The following is a 12,969-nucleotide window of genomic DNA, read 5'->3' as shown; positions in this document are numbered from 1 at the left end:
GCAGCACTCCCCTTTGGTGGGGACATCACTGCTGGGAAGAGCAACAGGGCCCTTTGGTCCGTTTCCCTGAGCAGGAGGAGGGACATGGAGGCTGGGAAATATCCCATCTGCCTCCCTCTCTCTTGCACCAGCACTGGCAGGGCCGCAGGGGAAAAAAAACCTGTACGTGTGAATGTGCACAAAGGAGTTTGTGTGAGTAAAAAGAACAATGCCTGCTACTACTAAAGCTGCAGGAGCTGTGTCATTTAATTCACTGGATATAGGCAGAGGTTCCTCACTCACATCTGATCTCTGGAGCAAACACCCTGCAGTGTGAAGTAGCCACAGCAGCAGCCCCAGCTCCGTGCTGGGCAGCCTGTGCTCTCTGGAGGAGCTGCACCTCCGAGACCATGTCCTTCCCTCACCACCATGGTGCAGGTGGGTAGTGGCAGTTGCTGACTAAATGCTACGTGTGCATAGGAGGTGGTGCTCAGGCTGATGGTCAAACCCCAATCTATGACCTTTCCTGGCAAACACAATTGTTTTTGCATACCCTTTTTTGGGTAGCTCGCAGCCTTAAGTAGTAACCACTGCCAAAAGGGATAGGATAGTTAAAGAATTGTCAGGAACTTCTACTGCATTAACCCTTTTTTTCTTTGAGTACAGCTGAAGTGGGTTTAAGGTTTTTTCCGCTTTCAGCTCTTTAAAATGATTCTTGATGGACCTTTGGTGAATAAATATGGCTACTTTTCTTTTTTTCTTTTTTTTTGGTGAAGCCTGAAAAACTAATTGTAAGCAACATACACAAACTACTTTCAAGCAACTTCCTTTTCCCTCTCAGTTCCCATCAAGCCTTTGACAATACCTTAACAGTCCATCAAGATGTCTCAGCAGATCTGATAGCTTCTTCAGATGTTATATGCTTGAAGTCTTCTTCCAGGCCTGAGAAGTGTAATATATTCTGGAGCAAATCTGATCCAAAGAAGCCACAGATCTTATAGGATAATTAAACAGCAGCCATCCAGTGGGAACTCCCAAGACCCGATGAAGTTTGTCTATGAATTTTATGGAATTATATCAAAGGGTCTATTGCAGGGTAGCAACTGAGAAGTTACAAGGTAAAAAAAAAGGGCAAGAAAAAGCCTGGAAATGGGGAACAATAGCAGTCAACCTCAGGAGAGGTGAGGGAAGAAGAGCTAAGCCAAATATATTATTGAATTTAACAGGGAAGGAAAGGAATACCACAGATCTGGTCAAGGGGAACATAAGTTTAAGAAGCAGCAATATGTGGTGCCAAGGCATAAAAAGCATCTGCAGGGAACAGAGGAAAAAGGACAGGGGAGAAGAAAGAAGAGGGAAAATATAAAATATAAGAGAGTTCATTTTGGCTAAGCATCTAAAACATTTAAGCGCTTATCTGAACGGCATTCTCCAGCCTTGCCGAACTTTTGCGTAACAGCAGCTCTCTCTATTCTTTCAAAGGGGAGAGGAACAGGCTCTATTTGAAAGCAATTTGCAATCCCACGACTCTGAAGCTACATGGTGTATTTTAAAACTATTATATTTTTACTTAACACGTGTCATTTGCCAGTCAGGATTCTTCAAGCTCTCACAACACAAGAGTTCACAGTCCATCCAGGAGTTTTGTTTTAGATAGGTGGGTTTTTTAATATTTTTTCTTTTCTTTTTTTTTTTCCCCCAGAGTGACACCAAATACAGCGTTTATAGAAAAAATGTCTCTTCTTATGAAAAATCACGTATATACGGTTTAGTACTTTGGTAAGAGCAACTCACTCATTCCAGGCTCAGTCAGATAGCTGTAGCGCTTACGTAAAGCAAGGGAGACAAAGTTCTGGCGCCGGTCAGCTTTCTCCGTCTGCAAGAAAACATGATACTGTATAGTGCCTTTAGCATCGCAGTTCCCCATTTGAACAGAACATTCATCAAACCTCAGCACGATGGGCCTCATTTTGCAGTACACATTCTCCCAAGGGAGAAAGGATGCCTGCGTTTGGCATCAGGAAGGCATGCTGAAGCCGAATTTGGGCAAGAAGTCAGGGAATGGACAGAGTTGGATCTCCATCCCTGTCTGCCATGGAATGGGTGTCAGGCACTGCGGAGCAGGGAGCGTGGCTGCTGGAGGTGGCAGGAACCTGCTGCGGACAACCACCCTTCTGGAGCAAGCAAGGAAGGGACTGCAACCCTAAGAGATGACCCCACGGGTTCATTCCTGTTCACACCACCTCTGTTTCTGAGGTAGAAGAGCTTAGATAGCAGATGCAGCTCATGAACCTGCTTTTAAGTATCTCAATACTATACTATCCCATTATCATTAGATAAACTGCTTCACGCTACTAGAAATGGTGTGATATTATCCGTTCCCTGTAAAATAAACCACCTTCGACTAGAAACAGGAGATCAACACAAAAGACTACAGATACAGACATAAAACATTCATAAGAGTACAATTTGGACCGATCAAATATTTTTCCCCAAATCATTTTGTCCTGGAAGCACATACACCACAATATACACTGGCTTTAAAGTGAATACATTAAGGACAGAAAAGGCATGGGAGGGGATTTTTTTAATAGGCACAAAATGCAAAGATGCAGATTAGAAAGCAGATTACTATTAACTAATAAATTGCATCATCAGCTGCTGTGTTCAGTGGCATAGCTGCTAGTGGGATGTCTTAAATATCAAAAGTCCCTCAGAGATCAGCTCACTGGATTATGTGGCTAAAAATACGGTTTGTTTAGAAAGAAAACTACTGTTATGTGTGTATAATAGCTCACTGGGTATGACTCCTGTGGAGATAAAGTGATGTGGTTGCTATTATTATTTTTTAACATGTAAGGAGTGTTCTGGTTTGAGTTTTTTCATTATTTTAATCAGCAGGTGGCTACTGCTATTTATTCGCCACCAGGAAGAGAAGAAAACTTTGCTGCTATGTGAAAGAGATACATCCACGTACTTTCTTTATAGGGTGATCTCATTTATTACTACCTCTAATGAGTAAAACCTACTCAATTTCCTTACAAAATAATGAGGCAGTTTCTAGCAAACAGTGAGTTTTTAAGCTGCAAGTATCTGGGGTTTATTTGAAAAGAGATTTGTACATGATATTTATAAATAGCTCTTGGCTATTTTGCTTTTTCAGAAGAAGCCAGTTTAGTTTCAGGAATAAAATATTACAGACCACTATTGTGGTCTCAGCAATACTTCTTTCCTTCTCAGAAATACAGGTTACCAAAGCACTGGCAGTACAATTCTAAAAGGTAAAAATCATATCCACTAAACTCTTCTTGATTTTGCAAAAACTTGACTTGGTCTGAATTTTATAATAAGTTCTTTTTCAGAATAAACTGAGTTAAACTTTAGACTGCTATTATTCAATGCTTTCATTAATTTCATAATATATAATCATGTTTTTTCCACATTGGTACACTTCTACTGTTTTGAAACAGACTGTCAGATGTGGAGGATACTGTTATTCTGTAGATATCATTTCAATGCCATAGTTAAAAATAGTTGTTTGTTTTTTTTTTTTTTCTAAAGCATATTACTTTTCTGCACTAAATCTGAAGGAAATGAAAACAGAAGACAGTGTTTATATTACCTCATCATCTTGATCTGACTCTGTTTCCTTTTGGTCCCAAGATGCATTGCAGAGACAAGGAATATTATAATGGACAGCAGGGAAAAGAATATCAGGATATGAAAAGGACCAAATTGGGAGCACAAAATGCAAGCTGATTTATAAGGCAAAGCAAATCCAAAATGTCAACACAAAAGAAAGAAAATAAAATCTTACATCCAATGCAAATCAACACGTGACATTACTGAAAGCGTAAATCTATGACTTGCAGGCTAAAGCATGAGCTGTAAACAGAATCATAAAAATTATAGGTACTTGACACCACAGTAACAAGAGACTTTAAAAGCGTTCTACATACGGGAAACCAATAAAACATAAATTTAAAAAGCCTTCATCATATTTCAAAGCATTCTCATTAGTGGCATTTCACAGGGTTTCTTTATCAATCACTAACAGAAAAAAAATTTTAAAAAGACAAAAACTTAAGGAGCAAAAATAAAACCAAACCAACCCTAAGGAAAGTGTTGACTTTTCCTAACAAATACCTTTTTGTGTGCTGGCAGAGTGATATTCAAGTTGCAAACAGCTGTTTGTGGCAGTCCTTTAGTAGTCTTTGGTTCCTTCAAAAACGATAATCGACCACAAGCTTCCTGGCTGGTGTCTCTTACCTAGAAAAGAAATTTTAGAGCAGTGTGGTAATACGTAGTAATTTAGAGACCTAGAGGAGGTTTGTGGAGTGTTTCTCACGAGTTTCTTTCCACAAGAAGCTATCTAATGGGTAAAGACAAATGTTACTGAGCTGGAGTTCAGCCTGAAGTGATGAATGAAAAAAGGCAGTACCATGAAAGAGTTAGATCAGCCTGAGGCTTTCTAATGCTGAATTCACACAAGACAAGATGTTGAGTGAGTCCAACCAGGCTGTTTCATACTGGGATATTGCTGAGAGACATTTTCTGCTCACCTTCGTTTTTTTTCTGCCATGTTTTGCACTTGTGCTCATCAAAAGGCTTAAAAACTTATTTCGCATGGCAGCTATGATAATGCTAAGGGACATGATCGCCCATTCACGGTAATTTTGGGATAAACAGTGCACACACTTTTTTGGAGGCTGTTCTGCTGTACAGTATGTTATTGAACGCATCTCCTTTGTCCCTATGGAATAGCGATCTACTGGTACTATTCTAGAGGTCTAACTCGAGATATGGTTTTAACAAAAGCCTATGAATCCATATCATAGATACTCTGGTTCCAGTTCTGTCAGCAGCTCTTTTGGGGCTTGATGCAAAGCACCCTCTCTGTGTTATTCATATATTAAACAATGACAGTCACATCCTCAGGACAAGTTAGTCCTATTGGACTCAAAAAGTGTTATCACGGAGGGAAAAAATACAAGCAGAATAATTTGGCTTGTTTTGCTTTTACCTTGATAGAGAATGGCAGTCTATTTTCTTTGAAAGCATAGAAATTAAAAACAAGTTGCTGTCCTCCTTTCGTCAAAGGGGCCAGATTTCCGTAACAATCAACGTAAATAGGTTTTCCTTCCAGAACCTATCAAGACAATAAATAAAACTCAATAAAACTTCTTGTCATAGTAGATTCATGCACATAAATATATCATGATTTCCCCCATCACAGATCCTGAGTTTAGAAGAAGTCCCCACTCAGATTAAATTCAACAACAAATCAGAAAAATCATTGTGCATTACAGTAAGGTATTATGAGTGCAGGTAGTTTGGGAAACCGTGAGCTACACAAGTGGCTTTTCCAGAGTAAACCTTCATTTAACTGGGCTTACAGTGGCTTTTGCAGGGCCTGCCACCACTCAGAAAACACACACTCCATTTACAAAGAGGAAGGCAGCTGTGAGTAAGAAATATACCTCAATGTCTTTGCTTCTTGCTACTTCTTCAAAATTCTCTTGTTGCTCCAAAGTTTTGTCCACTTTGTCATCAGTCATGCAGAAGCAACGCAAATTGGATTCCACGGGATCATTCATTTTGGCAAATATCACGAACTTTGCCATATAAGGAACGCATATTAATTCCCTATAAAGCTGTGTTGCCAGCCCAACAGTCTCTAGTACCTGATGGCAGTCTGCAAGCCAAAATCTGAGTGGGGAAAAAGTAAACCATTAATCAACTTTTCGTTATGCTCTAACATCACTTAATCCTTTAAAGAGAAACCATGTCCTGTGATCTGTGGCCACTTTGTATGTGTACTGTCCTTGTAGACTTCCCAAAGCTGTAATTTTCCTTCTATTTTCATTGGAGTTTTAACAATTCAAAAAAAAAAATACACAGCAGTGAAATGCTGATATACTTATTTGCCCCTTCTCACAATGGTATCTCACAAAACTCTCTATTTTAAGCCTCATTTGAAGCCAAAGTAGGGAAACTGTTTTTCTTGTGACCACACAGCATGTATATATATGTAATGTGCTAATGCTTCACTGTACATTTGATTTGTTAAAACAACCTCCTACATAAAGTAAAATCACATCTCCCATAAAGGCTGAAACCAACTATGCCCAAAGTGAAGTTTCCCAAAGAGACAGATGTTACACTGTTATTTTCTCATCTTAAGAACATAAGTTTGATGATAATTTTGATGCAAGTTATAAATATTTTAATTTGTAGTTTGCACAAGTCTTTTCCATAATATTTTGGTTCTGATCTATTTGGTTCTTGCAGCAATTCTCTTTCTTTATAAAGCTTTTTATAGGTGCAAAAGTTATGTACTGAATGATAAACATTTTACCTGACACACCATGAATTTTCTCCACTAGGATGCATGATTTGTACAGATCCTGTTGAACGCCGTTAATCAGCATGTAAGTCTACTAAGTCCATCAAAATTCATTTCAAGCCATGACTTTTTGGCAAGTGATATTTTTGTGAGATTAATTTTACATAATTTTCAACTAAAAAGCCCACAGCCAGAAACTGAATGTCTTTTAACTTTTTAAACAAATGTTTTTATGAATGCCCTCATTTTTTTTAATTGAATTTATAACTTTCCCTTTTTGTTGCTGTTTGCAGAAAAACGAACCCTGTGTGGCATCACAGCCTTTAGAGGAACAGCATATGTGATTTCCAGGAGACACCACCACAGCAGAAGAGGCCAGGATAAAGCTCCATGTGCAACCCTGGATGTGTAGGATGCTGATACATAGTGACAAAGCAGCATCTGGTCCATTACTGCTTAGTCAATCTTGCAAAAGGATTACAAAAAGCCAAAAAACAACCCCAGAACCATGCTCTCTGTTAATCAAAGGGAACTACTCCCTAGGTGCATTTGGCAAACTCTGTTACCGTACCTGGCTGAAACATTGGTTGTGAATGAGACACAGTCATTTGAAAACGTCAGTGGAGTGGTACCGGTGATATCCTCCCACTGTGCGGGTGAAGTACCGCCTATGTAAATATAAACCATGGAGATTTTCTTTCAAACACCAAGTGTACACAGGTTACATTATCTTATTTTGCTTCACACATAAAAAGAGAACCTAGACAATCACGTTCTCCAACAGCTGAACTACAAGTTGTATAGTACACCACGTTACTCACCAGAAAACAGTGCTGATGTAAGCAAGGTACATACCTACAAGTCAATAGCAAACCTCCCCTCTATATCAGCTAAGACAGATTTCAGCAAACTTCTTTTACTGACCACCCTGTTTAATGGCCAAGGCCGAAATTCTTCATACTGGCTAAATATAAAATAACATTTAACATCTATTGGCAAACTTCTTTTACAATTGCAGGAAACGAGATTCAAAGCCCAGGGCATCACTGGGACCCTTTCAAGTGACCTCAGCTGGCTGTGCTCAGGAGAGCTGATCTGAACGCTACCGGACTGAGCACATCAACGTTCCCTCACTGGAAAGCACAAGTTGGGCAGTTATGAGAGTCTCGAGTGCCGAGGCATTGCTGTCACATAAACCTTTGCTAAGAGCACGTGGTTTTCTCTAACCTGTAATGCTACATAAAAGTCGAAGGCTGGGAGTTGTGTCTCCTTTATACCCGTTGGTTACACCTTCTCCTGATGGAGGTGGCACAGGAATTGTCATGGTTATTGGCTTATGGAATTTTCTCCTTCTTGGCTCCACAGTGACAATGGGACTGAAAGTTGCTTTGTTTCCAAGGATTTTTTTGACAATCTCCTCTGGAACTGGTTGAGCCTGTCAAGACAGGGAAAGCATTTAAACTAGAGCTACAAATTGGTTATAGACATGCAGAACTGTTTTCCAAAAGAGAATTCAATTTTCCTTTTATTTTCTGTAGAATTTTTTCTTTCTTTTTTTTTTTTTTCCCCCCAGGCAGACTTCTCCTATAGCTCTTGAGAGTGATTATTACTACAATTCATGCTTATTATTTTTCTCAACAATCTACTTACAATTTCCTAATAGCTAACTTGTAGAGCAAAACTATATATCTCAAAAGGTTGCCTGCAGTATTTGCTGGGAGTTTTTCAGAGAATGTTTGATCTTGCTTTTAGCCTACGGTGATGAGTGATATTAAATACAATTTGAAAACATAGAAAGAGGCCTATTTTGCTAGCAGGGTCTTGAGAAGTGAGGACTAAACACTGTCTTTGAGACACTGAACAATTCTCACATCTCTGCCAAGCATAAATTTGTGCTGACTTTTTTTTTTTGAGTTTTAAAGTCTGTTTCAATTGGACTGACCTGTGACTTGCTGCATTATTCAAACTGCACAATGTATTGATACGCATAGAATATGCAGCTACATTGCAATCTCAGCAGTCACAACACTGCACATGAAGACACCGTGCTTCCTTCACCTTAGAGAGATCTGGAAAGGCAGCTATATAACCATAATAGCAGAGTTTCCATTTTCTAATGATTAATCGTCTTTAGATGGGAAATATCATTAGCAGAAATGTTCCAGTGTGAACTCCAAGCACTGGAATCCAAACCAGCATCTCTATTTCATGAACCCATCAGACTTGTCAGGTTATTAAGTAATTTTAAGTGATAATTAACAGAACTCAAAGAAAAAGATAACTCCTACAGAACATTTCTCCACTTTCCGTGCAGTTTGGTTATGGAGAGTTTAAGCTATTTACTTTTGCCAGATTCCAGCCATTGCTAGAAACACCAGCTGTGAATGTCCTAAGCTACAACAGATGTATACAGGGGGTGTCTTTGACCTAGTAACAGCTGGCAAACAGCTGCATGAAATCCTTACCAAACACATTCCGGTGGCGAAGGACAGCCCAGTGACACCAATCACAAGCTGCTACTTTGCCACAGGAGACCACCACTGCACAGCAGTTGTGCAGCCTGTAGCTGCTGGTGGTCATGGCCAACAGAAGACGGCAGAGAACATCACGGAGGCTGCAGGGGCTCCAGGCTTTGGCATTTCTGTCTGTTTTTCAGTTGCTAAGCAATACTCCAGGTGATGCTAGAAGAGGAGCTGGGTTTTTGACACAGGGAGGAGGACTGTGCATCATCATCTGGGGGCACTAAGAAGCAGAGCGTGTACCTGGGCAGACACATGTCAGTTCACATCTCAGGTGTGAACACTGCCCACCTTGCAACCCACCACCAAGGAGCAGCAGCCTCCTCAGCTGCAAACCTCATTCATTAAGACCAATGATGTGCTTGTAGACACTGCAGATATGAACACGAGGACACTTTTACCTGCAGGCCCACGCGTATTCTTTTGGTTAGAGCACCCTCGGGGAAGGACGCCTGGACACGCGGCACCGTTGTGCTGCTCAGCACCCCGCCCTCCGGCCCGATCTGGTTACTCTCCTGCTTGATTCGCGAAACCACTGCAAAGTACTGAGGGAAATCCTTTGTGACGATCCTGCAGATACGCTTCTTCTCCAGCTCCTCAACACTGTCCAGCTCTGGTGGGAGAAGACAGTTAAAACATTTGGGCATTACCTATCATACCAGACACATCTGTGAGTGTGAGGTTTTGCATATGCCTTAAAATGCTTGAGAACTCTGTAACTTACTAGAGGAGAAAAAAATTATCCAGTGCTATCAATTATCAAGCTTTGGTTTGCTCTGTTAACTTTTGCATCGATATCAACTGTGAAGGCCAATGGCACAGGACACACAGGTCTGCCAGGACACTGAAGCATGGGGGTGTGACAGTCTCTGCAGCAGCAGCTGCTGCAGGATTGCAGGTTTGTCACACAGCATGGGAGTCCAAGGAGGTCTGAAGGACATGGCCGAAGTTCTGGACTCACACCTGGAAACACACAAGCATGCTGAACTTTGTGTGCACACCTTCAAAGAGACATTTATTTCCAGCCTCTTCCCTCACATAGCTCCAACACACAGAAAACCATGGAGAATCCCAGTCAGTTCCTGAACTATCTAACTTCACACCAAGTGTGCAACCCAGGATTTGCACATCTAAGGCGGTTGAGAAAGTTGTCTTCCAAACTGGCATCGATCTAATCCTGACCAAACACTGACCTCTTCAGCAAACTGTAGATGTGACACAGGTCTGTCTGTCAGTACTACCAATGAAACCATAGCAAGGATCCCTTCCCACATCAGGCTTTCAGCCATTCAGGTATCTGGCCCAAAATAGATGCATTGTGTTCCTCAGCTCCCAAAGAAACATAATGCATTCTCAAAGACAACTGAAACAGAAACAGACCATCAACAATTAGTGCTCTTGGTCACATTCCCAACTCATAAGGTCACCAGGGCTGAGAAAAGTGCATGGAGTATCTACCTACGTTAACTAATTAAGTAGACAACACAGACATATATGCACCGAGGAAAATTCTGTGACATGTCACAAATATAACTAACCATGAAACTGTATGTGTGTGTGTATGCATATGTACTAGTGAAATCCCTGTGATATAAACACTATTCACAAATGAAGATAACTACACAACTGCCATGCATTTCTCCTGTAATTTCTTGCACTCAACCTTTTTAGTTATTCTAACTGGGTTTCATTCCAGCACTCCATAATTTTCCAGTTTTATATTCCTCCTTAAAAAGGGCACCGCATTCCCAAAGAAGAAATTTTGTTCCTCGAGAGATGACATTTCTATCAGATGTAGCAAGAGAAAGCAAGGGGACCAGAAATGGTACCAAGACAAAAGACACTTGTACAATTCTTTTCTCTGTGTGACTGAGACATTTTCTTTGAACATGTAAGCTCAATTACAGCTCCAAAAGAATTAGAATATAAATTGGCTAAATTGTCAGCTTTACATTTTAAAACTTTCAGCAGATAATTTGGATTAATTGCACGGTGTTGCTGTGGATCATGTGTAGCTACCAGAAGAGGATAATTTCTTATCATAATGTCAGCTTCCATTTACTTTGATGCAGAGATTGATATCTGAAGCCCTCTAATGAATGAGGTGTTCTGCCTGCAGCCTCTGGAAGCAACGGCTTGTGCAGGGGACAAACTGGATTCTAAATGTCCCAGGCAGGTATGATCTTGACTGGTAAATTCCATGCATTCTCCTGTTTGATGCTAGACACTAAACCCACTATAAAATGCTTACAAAGATGAAGGATAATTACAATTCTCCTGAAGCAGAAAACTAGTGTTTTATATAAGAATGTTTCAGAATTCTTTGAGCCTGGCAGGCACTCTCCTTTAGAGGAAAAAGATGTGAAGACTAGAGTGGCAGAACAGTTAGGCATGGAGAGGAGTTGGGCTATGTATGGGGAGATTATAGGGAGATTATACTATGTATGTAGCTTCGATATGAAGTTGCCCTCTAACAGAAAAAAAACAGATGATAAGCCATCAAACCACCTCTCTGACTGCCAAGAGAAATGCAGTGTTAGCATGACAAAATTAATGAAACAGGGAAAACTAGTGCTGGGAGAGGTCACGTTTTCTGAACACACCTCACACGTTTTACAGAAAGAGCTGTCATCGTTACTGTTTTCCTCAGTTGCTGACACTTCATTCCGATGTAATGTGTTTCAATTAAAAAACTCAAAGGATTTTTTTGTTTGCTTGGTTGGGTTTTGTGTATTTGCCTTTTTTTTTTTTTTTTTAACCAGAGAGAAGTGTGCTATACACCTTATCTTACACATAGAGGTGGCAAAGCAAAGAAAAGTAAAGCATAGGGGTTATTGGCAGAATTCAGAAGAGCATCCCAGTGCCACTGTCCCGGAGGTTTGTGCTTACAGCCCAAAGAGCATCTACTGCCATTAAGGTACCCTGCACACTTCCTGCAGATATGTCTTCCCCTGCCACCCTAGTGTATGGTACACTTGTCCTGTGGTGGCTGGTGGGAGTGATGGAGGTGAGATGGAGAGATGGAAAGGAGCGAAGACAGGAAGATCACTCCTCCTCACCCTCTAGTCCATGCTGCCACATTAAGTGTTACATTAAAGTTCCTGGACAGGAAAAGAGAAACCCAGTCATATCCTCCAGAGTCAGAGAGGAACCTCACACAGGGAGGCTCAGGCCAAAGAAATCAATCAAACCAGTTCTGTCAGCTGAGAGGCAGTTGTGGATCAAATTCATCCCATGTCTAATACCTTTCTTTTTTTACTTTCAGATAAAGTAACATAGAACAAGTGTTTTCTGACTGGAAACAGAAGACGACAGGTCATAGAACATCCAGCTGTTTTATGAGCTTCAAGGTGTCTTTGTGGGATCTGGTACCTAAGTTCCATCACCAGGGCCTTCCAAGGAGTTTTGCTAGCACTGAAAAAGCAAATCTCTCCTGTACTTAACAGACTGAACAGCTCTCTGCACTTTGCAACCCTCCTGCAGTACTGGCCAGAGCAGAGCAGACCTTGTCACTGTGCAGAGACTGAGAGGTGGGACGAGCACAGGATATGAGTTTCACTCGTACAGAGATGTCCCCACTAAAACACTGCTGCACTAGAAGTGAGGCACCCCAGAGGCAGTGCAGGAGGTGGATGGATGGATGGAGGAGGTGGATGGAGGCAGAAAGAGCACATGGGAGGGGACAAGGAAAACTGAGGGCAGCGAGACTTGTCTTGAAAACTCTGGAGGTCTCATCTTCAAATAAGCCAATGTTCTTCCTGCACTCTCTTATCTTGCTATTCACAACATGAAGTTTAACAGCAATATGCTCAAAAACTTTTATTGGAAACGTGCCAAAATCACAGGAGAGTGACGTATGGTGGTATTTTAAACTTCAAGCATAAACAAGGTCACAGTCTGATTTGATCTATAGATGTAAAAACTCGTGCTTCCCATCTGAAACCACGCTGTGCAGCAGAAAGGATATTGTAGCCACAAATATTTGCATTTCTTGGCTCACTCACTAACTTGCAAATGCCTGCCAAAAGATTTGCTACCCCAGTGTGTGCATTTATCCCCACAATTTGTCTACAGGTACCTGTAAAGCAGTGGTGTCAAACTCATTGTCACTGGGGGCCACATCAG

At 40.9% G+C, this 12,969-nt stretch overlaps 1 protein-coding gene across 29 annotated transcripts in view; it reads right to left on the bottom strand.

The window, feature by feature from the left end:
• Positions 1-12,969, bottom strand: part of ANK3 (ankyrin 3) — a 359,991-nt gene that overhangs the window by 35,533 nt on the left and 311,489 nt on the right. For 24 of the 29 annotated variants that reach the window (XM_065842855.2, XM_071811684.1, XM_071811695.1 and 21 more), the window contains 8 exons: positions 9,246-9,457; positions 7,553-7,760; positions 6,897-6,993; positions 5,460-5,688; positions 5,003-5,128; positions 4,126-4,248; positions 3,602-3,628; positions 1,774-1,855 (listed from right to left, as the gene is read on the bottom strand). In XM_065842855.2, coding sequence (XP_065698927.1) covers positions 1,774-1,855; positions 3,602-3,628; positions 4,126-4,248; positions 5,003-5,128; positions 5,460-5,688; positions 6,897-6,993; positions 7,553-7,760; positions 9,246-9,457 — 1,104 coding nt within the window. The remainder of the gene's footprint in view (positions 1-1,773; positions 1,856-3,601; positions 3,629-4,125; positions 4,249-5,002; positions 5,129-5,459; positions 5,689-6,896; positions 6,994-7,552; positions 7,761-9,245; positions 9,458-12,969) is intronic. The other 5 variants (XM_071811702.1, XM_071811704.1, XM_071811705.1 and 2 more) reach the window with 2 other exon arrangements.

The sequence above is a fragment of the Patagioenas fasciata genome, chromosome 8, assembly GCF_037038585.1.
Source record: "Patagioenas fasciata isolate bPatFas1 chromosome 8, bPatFas1.hap1, whole genome shotgun sequence".
Lineage (NCBI taxonomy): Eukaryota > Metazoa > Chordata > Aves > Columbiformes > Columbidae > Patagioenas > Patagioenas fasciata.
Note: the sequence above shows the minus strand (reverse complement) of the source record. Positions and strands in the feature narration are given on the sequence as shown.